The 23,744-nt window shown below is 39.8% G+C and overlaps 1 protein-coding gene across 4 annotated transcripts in view; it reads left to right on the top strand.

The window, feature by feature from the left end:
- Positions 1 to 23,744, top strand: part of LOC124612713 (E3 ubiquitin-protein ligase CCNB1IP1-like) — a 198,190-nt gene that overhangs the window by 124,873 nt on the left and 49,573 nt on the right. For all 4 annotated transcript variants that reach the window (XM_047141094.1, XM_047141069.1, XM_047141077.1 and 1 more), the window contains one exon: positions 9,318 to 9,534. In XM_047141094.1, coding sequence (XP_046997050.1) covers positions 9,318 to 9,534 — 217 coding nt within the window. The remainder of the gene's footprint in view (positions 1 to 9,317; positions 9,535 to 23,744) is intronic.

The following is a 23,744-nucleotide window of genomic DNA, read 5'->3' as shown; positions in this document are numbered from 1 at the left end:
GGTGGAGGTCAGCATTGAGGAAGGTGGCTTGATGGGTTGAGTAGGACAAGGTGAAGTGAATGAGGGAGAAGGTGTTGAGGTTCTGGAGGAATGTGGATAGGGTGTCCTCATCCTCGATCCACATCACAAAGATGTCATCAATGAATCTCAACCAGGTGAGAGTGATGGGATTCTGAGTGTTTAGGAAGCATTCCTCTAGATGGCCCATGAATAGGTTGGCATAGTATGGTGCCATGCGGGCGCCCATAATTGTACCACAGATATGTTTGTAGATAATCCCTTCAAAGGAGACATAATTGTGGGTGGGGACATAATTGGTCATGGTGACTAGGGAGGAGTTCGTAGGTTTGGAAACTGTCGGGCGTTGGAAAAGGTAGTGTTTAATAGCGGTAAGGCGATGAGCATTAGGGATGTCAGCATAAAGGGAGGTGGCATCAATAGTTACGAGAAGGCTACCATGTGGTAAAGGGACAGGAACTGTGTGGATAAAATGGTTGGTATCTTTTATGTAGGAGTGTAGGTTGCGGGTAGTAGGCTGGAGGTAATCGTCTACAAGAGCAGATATTCTCCCAGTGGGGGCACAGTAACCGGCCACAGTGGGGTGTCCTGGGTGGTTGGATTTATGGACTTAGGAAGCACGTAGAACGTAAGAGTGCAGGGAATGGTAGGGGTGACAAGAGAGTTGGACTTTGGGGAGAGGTTCTTGAATGGGCCTAAGGGTTTGAGGAGAGACTGGAGATCCTGCTGTATTTCTGGAATGGGGCCAGTGTGGCAGAGTCTGTAGGTGGATGAACCTGACAGCTGGCAGAGTCCTCCTGCCAGGTAATCCTTGTGGTTCAAAACAACAGTGGGGGAGCCTTTGTCAATAGTTTTTAGGTGTTGATTGTGGATCTTTCTGCATATTTAAGGTTAGTTTGACTTACGTTGAGAGATTTGGGGAATGCTGGTGAGGCAATGTTTGAGACTAAGAAATTCTGGAAAGTTAACAGGGGCTGATTTGGGGGCAGTGGGGGTGAATCATGGTTGGATGAAGGAGTGAACTGAATCAGACAGAGTTCAATGTTGGTCTTTGGTTGAATCCGATTGGTATGGTTGGTGGCAAAAAAGTGTTACCACTGTAGAGACTGGGAGAAGGTCTTTAACTAGTCCTGCAAGATTGAATTTGAGGATGGGGTAAAAGGTGAGGCCTTTGGAAAGGACTGATACTTCTGCAAGGCTAAGGCTTTTGGAGGAATGGTTCACATTTGTGTTTCTGGTCTGTTTAGGTTCTGGATTCTGTGTGGTGGCGGGAGGTACTTTGGAGAGCAGGGAAAGTGTAGTAGGTCTGCGAGACATGGTTTGTCAGCTATGAGGGGATGTGGGGGAGGTATGGATCCAGATGACACAGGCTGTGAACCAGTAACTGGAATGGAGGACGTTGTATTGGGCACCATGCTCAGCAACAGGGTGATCCAGTTGTGTCTTGGCCACAGTTTGTCGGTGGCCATTCATGCCGACAGACAGCTTGTTGGTTGGCATGCCCATGTAGAATGCAGCACAGTAGTTGCAGCTGAACGTGTAAATCACATGACTGGTTTCACAGGTAGCCCTGCTTTTGATGGGATAGGTGATGTGTAGGTGGCGGTGAGAGGATCTATGCAACAGGTGTTGCATCTAGGTCTATTACAGGGATATGAGCCATGAGGTATGGGGCTGGGACACAGGGGTTGTGTAGGGATGAACAAGGATATTGTGTACATTCATTGGGCGGTGGAATACCACTGTGGGAGGAGTGGGAAGGATAGTAGGTAGGACATTCCTCACTTCAGGGCAAAACGAGAGGTGGTCGAAACCCTAGTAGAGAATGTAATTCAGTTGCTTCAGCCCTGGGTGTTACTGAGTCATAAGGGGAATGCTCTTCCATGGCCGGACAGTGGAGCTTTGGGAGTTGTTCGGTGACTGGAAAGATAAGGCACAGTAGATCTGTTTTTGTACAAGGTTGGGGGGATGATTACGATCTATAATGGCCTCAGTCAGACCCTCGGTATATTTCGAGAGGAATCGCTTTTCACTACAGGTATGACAATGTGGCGTTCGCTGTGTTATTTGGTGGTTTGGTATCTAATTAATTTGTAAATGAAAATGATAATGTTATTTCATTACAGTCAGTAATTACAAAATATTTTTTTCTCTCGGTTAAAGATTTGGTCAAGTTGCTAAAGAAATCCAAGTTAACGTAAGTTGTGTAAGTGTCACTAAATCACAATTCGTACAACAGATTCTATACAACTATTGATTATGATGGAAACAGTTATCTTCAGCAAAATGATCATTAAAACCACCGAATATCAGCCGCGCACAACACTGACATATGTTACCTGAAACAATATTCTTCGCAACTCGTGCGCAATTAATTTTGGCTCCATACATCAGCAAGAAAAAGTTTGTTATATGGATCGTGCTGTGACCACTGTTTTTAAAGAAACAATCTGATTCGAATATTTATAATATTAAAGAACTCTATTCTCAAGTAATAATTAACAAATAATTACAATTTCTTAACAGTCCTCCGTTTGATATGCGTCTTCGTCTGCAACCTACAAAAGCCAACCAAAAAAAGGGAAAAACAAAGGAAGATGAATGCAGATCATAAAAGGAATTTACAATTACTGTTGTCTTTGTATGATACACATTGATATGTCCAATTAAATCATAAAATATTATATAAATAATTAATATTTATCATCGTTTTGTTTTATTTCACTGTTTTTCTATAGGTCGGATAGATAATGTTTATAACTGTTAGAGGCATAATTTCTTCTCATCACACTGTAGCTAATTTATCTTGTGGATGTTACATTGTCCCTTGGGCTGAGAAAAAGAAATTTAGTTTATCTATTGTGTGTGTGTGTGTGTTCAGTCCACGTAATCCATGTAGATTTGCTACTCTCAAGATGCAAATGTTCAGTTTAAATGTTGTTTTACACATGGTAAAATTGTAGTTGAATTAAGTACTTTAAATGACTTCAGTGACTGTATTATCTCGGAAGTTGCTGTGGATACTTCCCGGATTAACATGGTACTTAAGTGCACGTATCCCACAGGTGAGATCAATTACAGCTTTCCTTTCCCGAAGGAACTCAAGACCCAGAAGCACCGGTACTGACAAGTTATCCATTAGTAGGAACATGCATAATAAGCGATCATTTCCCAAGGAAACTTCCACCTGTGTCTGGTATTTTATACTCTGTGACTTTTTTCCCATGCCCCTGTAACCTTACAATTTGCAACAGGCAAAATTGGCAATCTTCTTATCTTCGACACCTTTTTGAAAACCTGCGTATTCATAACTGATACATCCACACCCGTGTCAAGTAGAATAGTAGTTGTTACACCATTTACAGCTTCGGTGACACTTGCTCGGATATTTTCCCCTTTGTGGCTTATCAGAGACAGCAGGTTCCTGATATAGCTCATCTTCGATCCTGTTGACATCCTGATACTGTATCATGTTTATTTTTTGTTTCATTGACCTATTGCTGTCATTGTTGTCCTCGGTCACCTGGCGAAGGCCTACAGGGACCAAAATTAGTTTATTGGCTTCTGAGTGTTTTGTTTTGCTTCTGAAGGCACCTCCACTCTTCTAACATTTTGCGGGTTTTCAGTCAGAAGTGGCCTGCTTGGATCCCACCACAGTGGATATTGATTGCTTGGTATAGGTATAGCCTGTACATAATTTATTGGCTGACCTGAATTGATAGAATTTTGCTGCAGCTGCCAATGACTTGGTCCCTGATGTCGCCAATATTCACTGTCACCCCGCATATTTTTAGGCTTGTCTTTTATGGACTGTCTGACCTGTTGTCATTTCATCTTTCGGCTGCTATTGCTGTTGTTTGGATTTTCATTATGGTACTGCCTCTGAATACCATTCGGTTGTTAGTGTTCTTCGGTCTTTTGATCATTACTGTTATTATTATTAGGATAACCAAAATTTTGGTTTTATTGATTCCTATTACTATTATTATTATTGTTATTATTGTATTTTCCGTTACTATATGCTTTACTTTTATTTGTCTTTGGATTACCTTTGCCCCTATTTCCATTGTTTCCATTCCATGAATTTTTCCCATTAGGACTATTGGTATTGCTGGTCACATAAGAATTTTTTTTGGTGTCTTCTTGCACTAGATCCAGAGAATCAATTACAGACAGAAATTCTTTCAGATCGATGTCTGTAACATTAAATAATTTTTCTCTAATATGTATCGGTAATCTAGCTTTTAACACTCGCAGCAAGTCTTTGGTGGTTACTGGCTCATCCCAGTAATGGGTCATGTTAATATATTTTTTAAAGTACTTCCTTAAGGAACCCGATTTCGGATTGTACATTTCTGCATTGTAAACAACTTTACGGAGCCGCTCTTGAGTATATGCTGACCAGAATTGATCAAGGAACGCCTTCTCAAAGTCGTTGAAAGTCTTGCAAGTTTCTGCTGCATTTAATGCCCAGAGCGATGCATCACCAGAAATATGTGAAACCACAAACTGTATTTTCTGTTCTTCCGGCCATGATTTTGGAAGAACGCTTTTGAAGTTTTGAATGAAAACTACTGGATGTATGTTTTTCTTGCTTTCTTCGTTAAATATTTGAAACTATCTATGCTTAATCAGGCTTTCTTCATTCATTAAAGTAGTTAAGTGCATAGAATTGCTATCATTCGCAGGTGGTGTGGTTACTTTATTACAAGTACATTCTATTTCACTATTATTGTTCCTTGGTGTCACATATTTCTCTGGTAATTTGGTTGATTACCAAAATTTGGTCTTCATTGTGGTGCATTAAAATTCGCCGTTAGATTATCTGTGATCTTTTGCCTGTCAGTACCAGTGTTGTCATTACTGCATACTGTCACATTTTCAAAGTTTTGATTTTCAGAGTTCAGCACCCTGGCTACTTCGGTTCGGACTTGCTTTCAGATTTCCGAGGGAGTGTTCTCCTGCATTGTTTCCACAGTGGTAGCCAAAGCTTTGTATTGGTTCTCTAGTCTATCTACTTCAGTTTAAGGCTATTGACCTGAACTGGAATGTTTGTTAACGGTTCAATAGTGGTTTTTACTGCATCGATCTCGTGCTTAAAATGGGTAGTAATAGCATTATCACGATCGACCAACACTTGATTAATCCTACGGACAATTTCTTTATCTCTTTCCAGAAAAATATTGTTTATGTTTTCCATATATTTCTTTTCCTTTTCTTTGTCTCTGAGCTCCTGTTGCTGTTTTTCTATAAGCTTTTCCTGTCTACATTTCTTCTTTTCCAGCTGACGTTGTCTTTCATGCTCCTGCTCTTTAAGCTCGCGTTGTTTTTCAGGCTTTTCAAACAATGCTGTTAGCATATCCTGTATCGGCATAGCTTAAGCATTGCTAACTTCTGCCCCTTGCCCAGGAGAAATATTGTCATTAATTCCTAATTGGTTGACTGCAAGAGTGTCAGTTTGTTTTGGCAACTCCTCAGTTTTACTATCACACGGGACATCAGTTACTAAATTACCATTCATATTTAAATTTTCTAATAATTCGGCAGAAGTATGGGTAGATTGTTCTACCTGAGACTCTGATGTCATTTCTGCATCAGTATGCTCATTTGGTTTAATATGTTTATTTTGCTTAACCATTGTATCACCAATATAGCATAAGAAATATATAAATCACTGACAAGCACCAATTGACACAAAATAATCTTATAACTAACACATATACACAAATAACATTATCTAAATAATTCACTCTGTGCACAAAATTTTTGTAGAATTGCTACACTTGAAAATATTATTCTCGCAGCCAGATTATTCAATTATTACTACTTATGGCTGCAGGTACTGATTTCTCAACTTTAAATGTCACACACAACGGTTGTTGATGGTATGCTGCTATGTAATTACTGAACATGAACGTCTGTTCCTGCATTTGCTGATTGTGAGTGGTGGACAGCACTGCTTATTTGAAGTTACTCGTGTCTCTCGCACCAGTGCAGATGCAGATTCGTACAGCAGTTTGGTAGGAAGATGTCAAAGCTCATGAAACAAGTAAATATACAATGATTAATAGTTTGTTTTGGTACCCCATGCCTGTAATAGATCACAGTTTCAATTATTAAAATGAATAAATGTGAATTGGTGGCCCCACGTTGGGCACCAGTGTGGTGTTCACTGTGTTATTCAGTGGTATGGTATTTCACTAATTTGTAAATGAAAATGATAATGTTATTTCATTACAATGAGTAATTACAAAATAATTTTTTCTCCCGGCTAAAGATTTAGTCAAGTTGCTAAAGAAATCCAAGTTAACATTGTGTTAAATTGTTGTTTGTAAGTTGTGTAAGTGTCACTAAATCACAGTTTGTACAACAGATTCTATACAACTATTGATTATGATGGAAACAGGTATCTTCAGCAAAATGATCATTAAAACTACCGAATATCAGCCGCGCACAACAGTGACGTATGTTACCTGAAACAATATTTTTCGCAACTCGTGCGTAATTAATTTTGGCTCCATACATCAGAAAGAAAAAGTTTGTTATATGGATTGTGCTATGAGCACTGTTTTTAAAGAACCAATTTGATTCGAATTATTTTCATTAAAATGAGTTCAGGACCACCGGTGCACATTTATTTTTACACATTTTTATTACCGCTGAGATAATTGTTATGATGGCAGCAGACAATTGACAGAGACTTTCTATTGTTAGAGCAAATTTCCTTTTAACAGGATAAGTATTTGAATTAATGCCGACTAAATTTTACTTTTATATTGTGCACTATTTAGACTAATTTTCATCAAGCAAACCTTCGATACTTTCCTAAGAAACACAGATAAAAATGCGATACAAATTGATCTCATCAATGGCTGCGCTCCATGCAGCGAAAGATATAATTAACACAGATAATGATTATTGGGAGAGGAATTAAAGTTACAAATAATTATTCATACATATTTATAATGATAAAGAACTTTATTCTCAAATAATAATTAATAAATAATTACAATTTCTTAACAGACCTCAGTTTGATATGCATCTTGCGTCTGCAATCTACAAAAGCCAACCAAAAAAAGGTAAAAACAAAGGAAGACAAAAACAGATCATAAAAGGAATTTACAACTATCATTGTATGTCCAATTACATCATAAAATATTATACAAATAATTAATATTTATCACAGTTTTGTTTTATTTGACTGTTTTTCCGTATGTCGGATAGATAATGTTTATAACTGTTAGAGGCATAATTTCCTCTCATCTAACTGTAGCTAAAATTTATCTCATGGATGTTACAACAGCCCCATGTGGCTAGGCTGTATGGAATGGACTTCTTGGTATGAAATGGGTGCAGCTGTTGAAGTGGAGGTATTGCTGTTGGTAGGTAGGTTTGAAATGGACAGAGCTACTGATACAGTCATCATTGAGGTGGAGGCCAACATTGAGGAAGGTGGCTTGATGGGTTGAGTAGGACCAGGTGAAGTGAATGGGGGGAGAAGGTGTGGAGGTTCTGGAGGAATGTGGATAGGGTGTCCTCGCCCTCGATCCACATCACTAAGTTGTCATCAGTGTATCTGAACCATGTGAGAGGTTTGGGATTCTGTGTGTTTAAGATGTATTCCTCTACATGACCCGCGAATAAGTTTGCATAGGATGGTGCCATGCAGGAGCCCATAGCTGTACCCCACATATGCTGTGGGTGAAGCAATGGTTGATCGTGGCGAATAGGAAGGAGGTGGTCAGTTTGGATTCTGTCGGGCATCATCCACTTTTGACAAAGGCCCTGTTGGCCGAAACCTAATTTTATGACGGTCTTTTTGTTGTGTCTTTCTGTGGCTTAGCATCTTTGCTATATGGTGAGCAGCAACTATCCTTTGTATTATATTGTCACATTTCATCCTGACAATGCCCCATCAAATCTGGCTGTAGGACCTATGGTCAGTGGCGGCATCAAAATTAAATCTGTACTGTCTAACATAATGACATTGTTGTAGCCAATGGGCCGAGGAGTTCTGGAACTTATTAAGAATTTGTATAAGAGACAGCTTCTGAGTAAGCTTGTTGAAGAAGAGAGATGTAAATGTCGAAGATGTCATTTCTACGATTTCATCTGTGGGGGACTAATGTTGTTTATCTCACTGGAAATTGTTTCAATCTCTTATCTACCTAGCTAGTAGGGATATATACTTGTAGTATCATGTGGAGGGGGAAGGGGGGGGGTGCTAGCTTTGTGTCCTTCTTGGTTTTGATAATGCATTCATTCTGAAGGTTAAGGACTTGCGATGACTGAATCATGGATTCCATAGTTTACTTATTCTGCATATTTATCCTTGTTAATAAATATTTGGTCTAAGGCCTTCCTAGTGGTTCCATTTTTTCCAAATATGTTTCGAAATTTGCTGCTGGGGAATAGTACACAGTTGTAACTATCAATTTTTTTCTGAGTGATAACAATCTGACACATGCAGTCATTGGCTGGATTGATATATCCCTTTATTTTGCATTCAACACTATTGTGCAGTTTCAGCTGTGTGGCAATTTTCAAGTGACTGTATAATATAACCCAACAAATAGACATGTTTTTTTCAAGTAATTGTATAGATATTTAAGGAAAAAAAAAAGACTAAAGTCTGCGATCAGACCTAGAGGACTACACAGTGCCAACTGGCTGCCATGTCATGCTCTGCCATTTGGCATCATTTGGATGTAATATGGAGGCACATGAGGCTAACACACTGCTCCCCATAGCCAATGTCAGCTTTCCAGACCTTGGAGCAACTACTTCTCATTTGAATAGCACCTCAGCTGGCATCATGAGACTAAGTGGAACCTATTACAGTGCACCCACCAAGAAAAGAAATCTGTCGCTGTAGTGGGAATTGATCCCAGGTCCTCTATGCAGCAGTCAGACATGCTGACCACTCAGTTACAGAAGCAGTCAGATAATACTTAATCCATAAAAAGTATATTAGCTTGAGCAGTTATGTTATTCAGTTTGAGGGGTTATGTTATACAGTCACTTGGCAATGACTACATAGCCAAAACTGCAAAGTAGTGGTGAATGCAAAATCAAGGGATATTCAAGTATATTTTTGAGACTTTTACTGCTACCATCTTGAATCCTTAATCAACACTAAGTGAGGAGATATTAGTTATACCATCGGCATCTGCATTATTTATGTAGTAGATTGCAACACCTTCACACATTTATGTAAGTTTCAACCACCAAATATGAGGGAAATTCAGTACTGATGTGCTTCATACAGTAAAATATTGTGTTATTTCTGGACTTATCAGGCATCCTATGAGGCTCTGCGTCGTACACAACTAAATTTCGTCAAAGCTAATGAAAAGGAGCAGGCGAACAACTTCCGCTGTCATGAGAATGGCAAGACTGGATTGCATTTCTCTCTTGGTCCCACCACACTAGACGCATTGTGTCCAAGAACTCCATTACAAGACAAAAAGATCCAGTTCAACAAGGGAGATTTAAGGGCTGAAAATGATGTTGAAGGTAATTACCAATATTGTCTAAAAAATATGCTTTTATTACAGTTTGAACTTCATGATGAAATGTTACCTGGTAAATATTCCTCTGCCAGATGCATTGAATCCAACAACTCGCATTACAAGACAAAAAGATCCACTTCAAAAAGGGAGATCTAAGAGCTGAAAATGATGTTGATGGTAACTACCAATATTGTCTGAAAAATATGCATTTATTACAGTTTGAACTTCATGATGAAATATTACCTGGTAAATATACCTCTGCCAGCGATAGTATATGACCAAAACATATTTCTCTGTTTTCCTTTTTTACATTTTTTATTCATCTTCTTATTGTCCATAATGTTTCACTTTTCTGAACAATATTTGGAAGAAAGTTTTGATCGTGAGTGAAGCAAATGTACCTATTGCATTGGAATAGGCTGACATATAGCAGAAGACCTATGCAAACTTTAAGGTAAAAGACATTCAGCCTTAAACTTAACCTGGTCAGTGATTCCTGATTTGGGCATGAAAGTCTAAACACAGAAGATTATAAAATAAATCCAGATAGCTGCGTGTAGGACTTGAGAATCTTGACGATTTGTCTGTGATCGATATCAGTAGTGGTCCCAGGAATTCCAAGACTTCCCAGAAGAAAAAAAAATCTGACGCTACTAAATTAAAGTGTGTGAGCAGCACACCCCAAATGAACAACAACATTAATTTTCCTTGCTATATCCACCGTAACACTCGCATTCAGTGACAAGAGAAAACAATTTGTCACCTATTCCCTCTCAGAAACAGTTGGTTTAATGCTCTTGGTAATGTTTTCAGAAGTATGCCAATTAGTAATGTGCACAGTGGCTGTAAAAGCTGACTACAGCTTGTACTGCTCAATAAAGTGCCTTGTCACTGTAAAAAGTCCTTGTGTATGTATGTTGGTCCACTTGTCGGCATTCAGTGTGACATATTTGGTTTCAGCCAATTGACAATAACATCCCTAATTTCAAGACAACGATCATTTAACAGTTTGTCAGGGTTTAGTTGGAAGACAAAGTATACACCAGTTCCAGCGCATTAACTAGCTTCGTAAATATGGTAGTATCAACCCAAAAAATGGAAGATAACACTCAGTCATAGTACCAATGAGGAGTTGTCAGTCTGTTTAATTTTACTACTAGATAACTCTTTTATCTTCTTGGTACCTCCTCGATGCTTGTGTGACTACAGTACTTCGATGATTAGAAGGTTGGTTTACTGCTGTTGTTAAAAGCATAGTAAGTCTTGTGAAATGAGGTTGTGTATTTGACATACCTGCTACATCTGTGAATGTAGCAATGCCAACAGAGGAAGCAGCAGCACACATCATGGAGCCAGAAACAGTAGAGTAGCCATGGTGCCAGCAGCGGGTGGGAGGAGTTCACTGCCTGTTGTATCTTCTGACAAATTATCAGGTGCAATGTTTAAGAAACAATGGTGCTTCCTTTTCAAGTGGTCCCTTAGATTACTGTATGAACTGTGAAAACGTATTTCCTTTTTACAGATTGTAAAGATCACATCATCATCTTCAGTTTTTGTTTAAAATTCCCAACTGTGCGTTTTGGCATTTCGATGCAAAAGGCAAACAAAAGGCTCACTCACTATAACATGAACACACTATTAATAAACATAGATGAAAAACTGAACTAAAAGTTACTGCAAATATCAGAATGACAGTATTACTGATGAGAGGTGACAACAGAGTGCAACCAAGCTGGGTAGTGCAGTGGTTATCACATTCGCTCACATTCAGGAGGATGAAAGTTCAAACTTGCGTCTGGCCATTCTGATTTAGGTTTTCTGCAATTTCCCCAAATCACTTAAGGCAAATGGATGGTTCCTTTGGAAGAGCACAGCTGATTTCCCCCTCCATCCTTCCATAATCCAAGCTTGTGCTCCATTTCTAATGACCTAGCTGTCAACAAGACGTTAAACACTAATCTCCTCCTCCAACAGAATGCAGCAACAATAATGATGTAACAGCACCGAAACCATCTTTGTTTCTTCTAAGAATTGAATGCACTGGTGTTCAGGCAAATCCAGTTGTCACTCCCAGAGTGCTACAGGGATTAAAACCTAGTTACGCTGTTACAGACTGTTGATAATGCTGCCCTGAGATAGATAACTTTGAAACTGAAGTATGATGTTTGAATGTGAGTAGTACTTGTACATACCCATGAAATACTACACATGCTGCTTTTCATAGACTGTGAAATGTAAACAGCCTTGTGTACATGTGAGTAATTTGTACCTACGTTGCCGGTGATGTAATTTTCTGTACAACATAGGTACCTTCCACACAAATAAATGGCTGAATAAGTGTTTATGGGCTATATTCAAATGATTTTTAATTTGTGGACATCATCGCACATTTTCTACAAAACAGAATGCAAGCAGATGCTGAAACAAGAAAAGCTCTTCCTTTCTTCTTCATATATTGTTAAGGGAACAATTATGGTCACCTTCGAACCACTATCTATGGCTGCGATACTGGTACATCCGGGTTTCCCCAGTTTGGCCCCAGTTTTGAGGGTGTTCAGAGGCATACTGGAGGGATTTTTATCCAACTATCCAAGGTAAACCTGGACCTTTATTCATGTCTGGGGAAATTCGACTGACTGGAAATAAATAGAGTGTAGTAAACCTCAGATAAAATACATTAAATGAGGACTCGCCCATACATATTTTCTTCAATTTAGTCTGTTAGAAACCCAGCAGTAAGCACACTTAGATGCTTCCCTATATGTATGCAGGATGTTCAAAAATGATTTTTACAACTTAGATCATGTATACTTCAGAAATGGGAATAGCTAGAAAGGTCGAAAGGTGCAGTTTGTGGCATAATGTAGACACACACACACACACACACACACCTAAAGCTGTTTTTTTTTCCACGTTAGTTATAGACCGGCCACCCGCCCAGCAGTTGGTATAGTGTGTGGAATGGTCGGTACAGCCCAGATCTGACACCCAGGTCCTGCAGATCTGTATTACATTTTTTTCTTTGGGCAGGGTGTGCAGGATTACAGATCCTGCATCAGAGCAGCAATAACATTCGTGAATGAGGACATGCTAGGCTGGACATGAAACTGGAATATTGCACCTGTGTGCTGCAGATGGTGCACACATTTAAGGTGACCAACCATCCCTTTGTCACTTCCCTTGTTTTGTGACAGTCAGGATTTTTCTAGATCTGTACCAATTTTTTTTAATTAAGACTTTTTGCAGTATAAAATTTTTTTAATGTGTCCTGAATTTTGGTCTAGAAAATATGGTCACCTTAACAAAAGGTTTCCCAAATTGTGTTTTGCAGAAGTGAGTAAGTTCTCTGCAAAAAACTATTAATAACATTGCTATGCATCGCAACCCGCCCCGCCCGCCACACAACTGAATATTTTAAATTCCATTTGCCTTCCACTCATTGAGCTCTATTAAAACCGACTTAATTTATGATCATATTCCTTACTGCAAATGAGTACGGCACTATATTTAGACATGAGTGTCTCAATAATGCGCATTCACAAATCCTTGTTACTCTCGTGCGTAATTTATATCTGTAGATCAGTAGGAGGTGCATACCTGCTGGCATTGTCGGTGCCGAAACCCAAGCAAGGAAACATTACCCTCACATGTCACCATTACCTGTGATACATCGCGGCTTTCAGCCAACTTATCGTCTGCGTACTTTGTGTACCTGGGAAAATAATCTGATTTGACCCAGGTGTTTGGGGTTTTTGGTGTTTTTGTCTGGGGTCAGCAATTTAACTGATGGCAGGTCTACCCCAGCAATAAGTCAGTTTAATTAGTTATGCATTAATGGCATCTGGAACAACTTAATCCATAACAATATATGAATCGATTTTAAATGATGAAAAGGAAAATTACTCCATTCAGAACATAATGAAATGAACATGTAAATCCTTAATTTTCCATTAACACCGTCATGGGTGTGTACCACCCCCCCCCCCCCCCCCCGCCCCCACCCCACCCCACCCCAAGAAATATCTTCATCTACCCCTGGGGGTAGGTCTACCCTCTGGCAATATAATGTAGCACAGTTTTAGTTCAACTAATGAAAGTACTGCAGGCTGGTTTCATTCAGAAGAATAAATGTATAGCTCTGTCAGCTAAAACAATAAAGAGTGTTTTCAGTTGAAAGAGTGAATACATGGTTCAACCGACAGAAAAACTACTGCATGTTTTCACTTGAAAAGAAAGACTGAATAATTCATTCAATATTCAAAGCTACAACTGTGTCCAATGTTTTCATTCAGTTGCTCCCACAGACTGTTTTCGCTTGAAAAAAAAAAAAAAAATAACCAACTGACCTTAGACTCATTTCATTCAAAAGAATGAATGAGTAGCCCAACAAACTGAATTACTGTTTTCATTTAATTGCTCCCATGCCGGACTGGTTTCACTCAAAAGAATGAATGAATAATTCAACCTATATGTAAAACTACAACCAAATGAGTTGATTGTTTTCCAACAACCAAATGAATCAATTGTTTTCATTCAGTATTTCCCATCACTTTATGCTTTTTCAGTCCTCCTGTTTCACACACTCCTATGGTGTTATCGCAAAGGGGTGCCACATTGATACCTGTGTGAATGAAAACAATGAATGGTCATTGTAAGACCATCCAGTCTGGCATCATTCTTGGTGCCACCAGTGCACCTTCATTGATTGCTTTAAAAATTTACCTGTACAGAGACAACCCTTGATGGGTTCCTGCAGGCAGGCAACATCTTCGATACTCTGTGATTTGCTTGGCCACTGGCATGTGCTAGAGCAGGAGTGTAATGTGACACAGCTGAAGGGTGTCAAGGGGTTGTCTGTTTGCAGGTGCCTAGGAATCCTTCTAAGACAAAAAGAAAGAAGGAATTATTGGAATGGGATGGAAATCAGTAGATGTGATGTACATGTTCAGACACACAAATTATTACAATTTCAGAAAAATTGGATGATTTATTCAAGAGAAAGCACTTCACAAATGAGCATGTCAATAACGTGTTGGCCCAATTCTGGCTCTTATGCAAGTGGTTATTTGGTTTGGCATTGATTATAGACTTGCTGAATGTCCTCCTGAGAGTTATTGTGCAAAAATCTGTTCAAGTGGCATATTAGATAGTCAAAATCCCGAGCTGGTTGGAGGGCCCTGCCCATCATAATGCCCCAAACATTTGCTATTGGGGAAAGATTTGGTGACCTTGCTGGCTAAGATAGGGTTTGGCAATATGAAGACAATCAGTAGAAACTCTTGCCATGTGTGGTGGAAATTGTCTTGCTGAAATGTAAGCCCAGGATGGCTTGCTATGAAGGGCAACAAAATGGAGCATAGAATATCGTCAATGTACCGCTGTGCTGTAAGGATGCTGTGGATGACAAACCAAAGGAGTCCTGCTGCGAAGTGAAATGGCAATCAAACCATGACTCCTGGTTGTCGTGATGTATGGTGGGCAACTGTCCAGGTTGATATCCCACTGTTGTTCAGGGCATCTCCAGACACGTCTTTGTTGGTCATCAGGGCTCAGTTCAAAGCAGGATTCATCACGGAAGACAGTTCTACTCCAGTCAATGAGATTCGAGGCTAAATGTGCCTAACACCACTGCAAGTGGGCTTGTTGGTGTACAGAGGTCAGTAGTGGACGGTACAAGGGGTGCTGCGAGCTCATCACCCTTTCTGTGACTGCCTATTATTGATCCTTGTAATCACTGAAGCACCAGTTGCTGGTTGGATCGTAGCTAATGATGAATCAGGGACTCCGAGTGCCTCTCTGATGGCTGCTCACTTCTCATGTTTTGCCATCTCTCTAGGTCGATCAGTTCCTTCTTAACGCTGTGTTCTGTCACAGTTCGCCCATTCCTGGCAACATCGTTGAATAGTGGCATCACTCCTATACAACCAACTCCATAAAATGCTGACATCTGCATATATTGTTCATGTGCCTGTCAGCAAGGCATAGTTACTGTCCAGCTGAGTACACGGAATGAAATTAGCAAAGACTTTATGCTCCCTTATTGGCATGTACCTTGTTTACTATACTTGCCGGCTGCACGGTGAAGTTGTGCTGCAGCATCAAACATTCACCCATTGGCCTCCAAAGTTTACAGTTTTGCATTTTCCATTGATACACATATGAATATCAATTTGTGACCTATTTGCATAACTCCTTCATGATAAGACTTTTTTTGTCTCAAGAGTGTGTGTAGGATGAAAGTACCGTTAAAATGCCTAACTTTTTGAAGAGGAGATACCTACATGATGTTCACAGGTGAATGCTATGTATTGTTACTGCTCACTTTTGTGCCAACTGTATTTTCTTTCTAAGTGGTAAGTTATCCCAGAAAACTATTCCATAAGACATTATTGTGTGGAGATATGCAAAATATGTCAGGAGGTTAATTTGTTTGTTTCCAAGATTAGCACTTGCATGAAGACCAAAAGCAGCTGAAGTTAATTTTTTGAGAAACTCAGGAATATGCTTCTTCCTTTTCAAGTTCTCATCAATGTGTACACGCAAAAATTTGGAGCATTCTACCCTACTTACTGACCCCTGTGCACGTGCTACATCAGTTGTTGGTACAACTGTATCTCTAAAGAACTCATCGTTAACAATCTCTTCTGTTGCTTTCTTGTTAACAGCATTTATTAGGTATAACACTAGTATTACCTGCAAAAAGTGCCAATTCTGTGTGTTGAATTTTAAGGGGAAAGTCATTCTCATATATATAGAATAGGAGTGGACTCAAAATTGAAACCTGTGGGACTCCCTTTGTCAATTCCCCTGTCACTAAAATTTTCAACCCTTAAAACATTAGTTAAATGTTTATTTGACACTACAATAGTGAAGCAATAGTCACACTACATAAAATTTTCCTTTTCTTTTTTTTTTTTTTTTTTTTTTAATGGGGGGCATTACATTATCGTTTTCAATAGACTACATCGTCATTTTCAAATGTAAAACATCGGTTGGATAATATGTAATTCCCATTATATATTCAATGAACTACATCATCATTTTCAAATAAAACATCAGTTGGAGAATATATAATGGGAATTATGTATTCTCCAACTGATGTTTTTCATTTGAAAATGATGATGTAGTTCGTTGAAACTGGCAATGTAACACACTTTTTTTTTTTTAAACGAAAAATTTTATGTACTGTGACTATGGCTTCCATATTGTAGTGTCAAATAAACATTTAACTCATATTATAGCCACACTCCTTTATGACAGTTATGTCGGAATATAGAACCTTCAAACATTGTTTTAATTTTTTAAAGTGTGATTCAAACCAGCTGTTGCCAAAAGCATCAGTTCCATAAAACTTAGAGTTTTTCTAAGAGTGTAACATAATGTATACCATCAGACACTCTGGAAAGATCACAAAAAGTACCAACAAGGGTTTCTTTTATTATATAAGGCTCATGCTATTTGATGAGGGAATCTATAAACAGCATTTTCAGTTGAACAACGCGTCTGAAATTGAAATTGTGATACTCTAAGTAAATTATTAATTTTTAAATGTGAGACTACTTGGGTGTACATTCACTTTCGAATATTTCGGATAAAAACGTCAATAAAGATATTGTATGATAATTGTTTTAAGTCTGTCTTTTCACTTTTATTATAAAAACGTTTACCAGTTGAATAGTTTAACATGCCTGGAAAAGAGCCATTGACGCATTACATATGTCACTAAGGACCTTACTTAAGTTGGAACAACTTTTTAGAATTTTGCTTGAAATTCCATTGACACCACTTGAGATATTATTTTTTAGAATTTTTGTAATTCTGTTAATTTCAGTGAATGATGTTGATGCTATTTGCAGCTACATTCAGAAAGTGATTGATACTCCTAACTTGTGAATTACCACTCAAAACATTGTCATCTAGTTTAATTTTGTTATGGTATCTTGTAGACCCCCCCCCCTCCCCCCATGAACCATAGACCTTGCCATTGGTGGGGAGGCATGCATGCCTCAACGATACAGATAGCTGTGCAACCACAACGGTGGGGCAGCAGCCTTTTCAGTAGTTGCAGGGCCAACAGTCTGGATGACTGACTGATTTGGCCTTGTAACACTAACCAAAACGGCCTTCCTGTGCTGGGGGAAACTACAGCCATAATTTTTTCAGAGGGCATGCAGCTTTACTGTATGGTTAAATGATGATTGTGTCCTCTTGGGTAAAATATTCTGGAGGTAAAATAGTCCCCCATTCGGATCTCCGGCGGGGACTACTCAAGAGGACGTCGTTATCAGGAGAAAGAAAACTGGCGTTCTATGGATTGGAGCGTGGAATGTCAGATCCCTTAATTGAGCAGGTAGGTTAGAAAATTTAAAAAGAGAAATGGATAGGTTAAAGTTAGTGGGAATTAGTGAAGCTCGGTGGCAGGAGGAACAAGACTTTTGGTCAGGTGATTACAGGGTTATAAATACAAAATCAAATAGGGGTAATGCAAGAGTAGGTTTAATAATGAATAAAAAAATAGGAGTGCGGGTAAGCTACTACAAACAGCATAGTGAACACATTATTGTAGCCAAGATAGACATGAAGCCCACGCCTACTACAGTAGTACAAGTTTACATCTACATCTACATTTATACTCCGCAAGCCACCCAACGGTGTGTGGCGGAGGGCACTTTACGTGCCACTGTCATTACCCCCCTTACCTGTTCCAGTCGTGTATGGTTCGCGGGAAGAACGATTGCCGGAAAGCCTTTGTGCATGCTCGAACCTCTCTAATTTTACATTTGTGATCTCCTCGAGAGGTATAAGTAGGGGGAAGCAATATATTCGATACCTCATCCAGAAACGCACCCTCTCGAAACCTGGACAGCAAGCTGCACCGCGATGCAGAGCACCTCTCTTGCAGAGTCTGCCACTTGAGTTTGCTAAACATCTCCGTAACGCTATGACGCTTACCAAATAACCCTGTGACGAAACGCGCCCCTCTTCTTTGGATCTTCTCTATCTCGTCTGTCAACCCGTCCTGGTACGGATCCCACACTGATGAGCAATACTCAAGTACAGGTTGAACGAGTGTTTTGTAAGCCACCTCCTTTGTTGATGGACTACATTTTCTAAGGACTCTCCCAATGAATCTGAACTTGGCACCCGCCTTACCAACAATTAATTTTATATGGTTATTCCACTTCAAATCGTTCCGCACGCATACTTCCAGATATTTTACAGAAGTAACTGCTACCAGTGTTTGTTCCATTATCATATAATCATACAATAAAGGATCCTTCTTTCTCTATATTCACAATACATTACATTTGTCTGTGTTAAGGGTCAGTTGCCACTTCCTGCACCAAGTGCCTATCCGCTGCAGATCTTCCTGCATTTCGCTGCAATTTTCTAATGCTGAAACTTCTCTGTATACTACAGCATCATCCACAAAAACCCGCATGGAACTTCCGACACTATCTACTAGGTCATTTATATATATTGTGAAAAGCAATGGTCCCATAACACTCCCCTATGGCACGCCAGAGATTACTTTAACGACCGAGCGAGGTGGCGCAGTGGTTAGCACACTGGACTCGCATTCGGGAGGACGACGGCTCAATCCCGTCTCCAGCCATCCTGATTTAGGTTTTCCGTGATTTCCCTAAATCGTTTCAGGCAAATGCCGGGATGGTTCCTTTGAAAGGGCACGGCCAATTTCCTTCCCAATCCTTCCCTAACCCGAGCTTGCGCTCCGTCTCGAATGACCTCGTTGTCGACGGGACGTTAAACACTACCCACCACCATTACTTTAACGTCTGTAGACGTCTCTCCATTGAGAACAACATGCTGTGTTCTGTTTGCTAAAAACTCTTCGATCCAGCCATACAGCTGGTCTGATATTCCATAGGCTTTTAGTTTGTTTACCAGGTGACAGTGCGAAACTGTATCGAAAGCCTTTCAGAAGTCAAGGAAAATGGCATCTACCTGGGAGCCTGTATCTAATATTTTCTGGGTCTCATGAACAAATAAAGCGAGTTGGGTCTCACACGATCACTGTTTCCGAAATCCATGTTGATTCCTACAGAGTAGATTTTGCGGATTCCTGAAATGACATGATATGCAAGCAAAAAACATGTTCTAAAATTCTACAACGGATCGATGTCAGAGGTATAGGCCTATAGGTTTTTGCACCTACTCGACAACCCTTCTTGAAAACTGGGACTACCTGTGCTCTTTTCCAATCGTTTGGAACCTTCCGTTCCCCTAGAGACTTGCGGTATACCGCTGTTAGAAGGGGGGGGGGGGGGGGGGGGGACAAGTTCTTTTGCGTACTCTGTGAAGAATCTAATTGGTATCCCATCAGGTCCAGTGGACTTTCCTCTGTTGAGTGATTTCAGTTGCTTTTCTATTCCTTGGACACTTATTTCGATGTCAGACATTTTTTCGTTTGTGCGAGGATTTAGAGAAGGAACTGCAGTGCGGTATTCCTCTGTAAAACGCTGTGGAGAAAGGTGTTTAGTATTTCAGCTGTACGCGTGTCATCCTCTGTTCCAATGCCTTTATCATCCCACAATGTCTGGATATGCTGTTTCGATCCACTTACTGATTTAACGTTAGACCAGAACTTCCTAGGATTTTCTGTCAAGTCGGTACATAGAATTTTACTTTCGAATTCACTGAACGCTTCACGCATAGCCCTCCTTATGCTAACTTTGACATTGTTTAGCTTCTGTTTGTCTGAGAGGTTTTGGCTGCATTTAAATTTTCAGTGAAGCTCTCTTTGCTTTTGCAGTAGTTTCTGAACTTTGTTGTTGAACCACCATGGGTTTTTCCTGTCCCTCACACTTGTACTCGCATTTTCGATTGCCTTGAACTTTTTCCATAAACACTCAACATTGTCAGTGTCGGAACAGTAATTTTGGTTTTGATCTGTTAGGTAGTCTGAAATCTGCCTCCTATTACTCTTGCTAAACAGATAAACCTTCCTCCCTTTTTTTTATATTTCTACATGCCAACTAGTTCTGCAGATGACGAAGAAATGTATTATGAGAGATAAAAGAAATTATTCAGATAGTGAAGGGAGACGAAAATTTAATAGTCATGGGTGACTGGAATTTGATAGTAGGTAAATATGGATTGGGGGTAAGAAAAGGAAGAGGTAGCTGCCTGTAGAATTTTGCACAGAGCATAACTTAATCATAGCTAACACTTGGTTCAAGAATCATAAAAGAAGGTTGTATACATGGTAGAACCCTGGAGATACTGACAGGTTTCAGATAGATTATATAGTGGTAAGACAGAGATTTAGGAACCAGGTTTTAAATTATAAGTCATTTCCAGGGGCAGATGTGGACTCTGACCACAATCTATCGGTTATGAACTGTAGATTAAAACTGAAAAAACTGCAAAAAGGTGGGAATTTAAAGAGATGGGACCTGGACAAACTGACTAAACCAGAGGTTGTATAGAGTTTCAGGGAGACCATAAGGGAACAATTGAGAAGAATGAGGGAAAGAAATACAGTAGAAGAAGAATGGGTAGCTGTGAGGGATGAAGTAGTGAAGGCAGCAGAGGATCAAGTAGGTAAAAAGACGAGGGCTAGTAGAAATCCTTGGGCGACAGAAGAAATGTTGAATTTAATTGATGAAACGAGAAAATATAAAAATGCAGTAAAAGAAGCAGGCAAAAAGGAATACAAATGCCTCAAAAATGAGATCAACAGGAAGCGCAGAATGGATAAGCAGGCATGGCTAGAGGACAAATGTAAGGATGTTGAGGCTTTTCTCACTAGGGATAAGATAGATACTGCCTACAGGAAAATTAGAGAGACCTTTGGAGAAAAGAGAACCACTTGTATGAATATCAAGAGCTCAGATGGAAACCCAGTTCTAAGCAAAGAAGGGAAAGTAGAAAGGTGGAAGGAGTATATAGAAGGACTATACAATGGTGAGGTACTTGAGGGCAATATTATGGAAATGGAAGAGGATGTAGATGAAGATGATATGGGAGATATGATACTGCGTGAAGAGTTTGACAGAGCATGGAAAGACCTAAGTCGAAACAAGGCCCTGAGAGTAGACAACATTCCATTAGAACTACTGACAGCCTTGGGAGAGCCAGTCCTGAGAAAACTCTACCATCTGGTAAGCAAAATGTGTGAGACAGGCGAAATACCCTTATACTTCAAGAAGAATATAATAATTCCAATCCCAAAAAAAGCAGGTGTTGACAGATGTGAAAATTACCGAACTATCAGTTTAATAAGTCATGGCTGCAAAATACAAACGCGAATTCTTTACAGGCGAATGGAAAAACTGGTAGAAGCCGACCTTGGGGAAGATCAGTTTGGATTCCCTAGTAATATTGGAACACGTGAGGCATTACTGACCCTACGACTTATCTTAGAAGATAGATTAATTAAAGGCAAACCTACATTTCTAGCATTTGTAGACTTAGAGAAAGTTTTGACAATTTTGACTGGAATGCTCTCTTTCAAATTCTGATGGTGGCAGGGGTAAAATACAGGGAGTGAAAGGCTGTTTTCAATTTGTTATAAGAGACGAGGGACGTCAAAGGGAAGCAGTGGTTGGGAAGGGAGTAAGACAGGGTTGTAGCTTCTCCCCAATGTTATTCCATGTGTTTATTGAGCAAGCAATAAAGGAAACAAAAGAAAAATTTGGAATAGGAACTAAAATCCATGGAGAAGAAATAAAAATTTCGCCGATGACATTGTAATTCCGTCAGAGACAGCAAAGGACTTGGAAGAGCAGTTGAACGGAATGGACAGTGTCTTGAAATGAGGATCTAAGATGATCATCAACAAAAGCAAAATGTGGATAATGGAATGTTGTCGAGTTAACTCAGGTGATGCTGAGGGAATTAGATTGGGAAATGAGACACTTAAAGTAGTGAAGGAGTTTTGCTATTTAGGGAGCAAAGTAACTGATGATGGTCGAAGTAGAGAGGATATAAAATGTAGACTGGCAATGACAAGGAAAGCGTTTCTGAATAAGACAAATTTGTTAACATCGAGCATAGATTTAAGTGTCAGGAAGTCGTTTCTGAAAGTATTTGTATGGAGTGTATCCATGTATGGAAGTGGAACGTAATAGTTTGGACAAGAAGAGAATAGAAGCTTTCGAAATGTGGTGCTAAAGAAGAATGCTGAAGATTAGATGGGTAGATTACATAACTCCAGAATGAGATTTTCACTCTGCAGCGGAGTGTGCGCTGATATAAAACTTCCTGGCAGATTAAAACTGTGTGCCCGACCGAGACTCGAACTCGGGACCTTTGCCTTTCGTGGGCAAGTGCTCTACCATCTGAGCTACCGAAGCACGACTCACGCCCGGTCCTCACAGCTTTACTTCTGCCAGCATCTCGTCTCCTACCTTCCAAACTTTACAGAAGCTCTCCTGCGAACCTTGAAATACTAGCACTCCTGAAAGAAAGGATACTGCGGAGACATGGCCTAGCCGCAGCCTGGGGGATGTTTCCAGAATAAGATTTTCACTCTGCAGCGGAGTGTGCGCTGATATGAAACTTCCTGGCAGATTAAAACTGTGTGCCCGACTGAGACTCGAACTCAGGACCTTTGCCTTTCGCGGGCAAGTGCTCTACCATCTGAGCTGTGAGGACCGGGCGTGAGTCGTGCTTCGGTAGCTCAGATGGTAGAGCACTTGCCCGCGAAAGGCAAAGGTCCCGAGTTCGAGTCTCGGTCGGGCACACAGTTTTAATCTGCCAGGAAGTTTCAGATTACATAACTAATGAGGAGGTATTGAATAGAATTGGGGAGAAGAGGAGTTTGTGCCACAACTTGACTAGAAGAAGGGATCGGTTAGTTGGACATGTTCTGAGGCATCAAGGGCTCACCTATTTAGTTTTGGAGGGCAGCATGGAGGGTAAAAATCATAGAGGGAGACCAAGAGATGAATACACTAAGCAGATTCAAAAGGAAGTAGGCTGCAGTAGGTACTGGTAGATGAAGCAGCTTGCACAGGATAGAGTAGCATGGAGAGCTGCATCAAACCAGTCTCAGGACTGAAGACCACAATAACAACAACATTTTGTAGACTGACTGGCTGTCTTGCCTCCCATTTGACAAAAACCCATATAGTTTTAGTTTTATTACCTACATTATTTATTTCTGTCTGGACATGCATACTTCTGGACATTTTAATGACTTTCTCTAGAATGCTACATTATTTTTAGTAGTATCCAAATATGTCATAT

This window comes from Schistocerca americana, chromosome 1, assembly GCF_021461395.2.
Source record: "Schistocerca americana isolate TAMUIC-IGC-003095 chromosome 1, iqSchAmer2.1, whole genome shotgun sequence".
In the NCBI taxonomy this organism is placed as follows: Eukaryota; Metazoa; Arthropoda; class Insecta; order Orthoptera; family Acrididae; genus Schistocerca; species Schistocerca americana.
The sequence above is the reverse complement of the archived record's forward strand: the minus strand, read 5'-3'. Positions and strand labels throughout refer to the sequence as shown.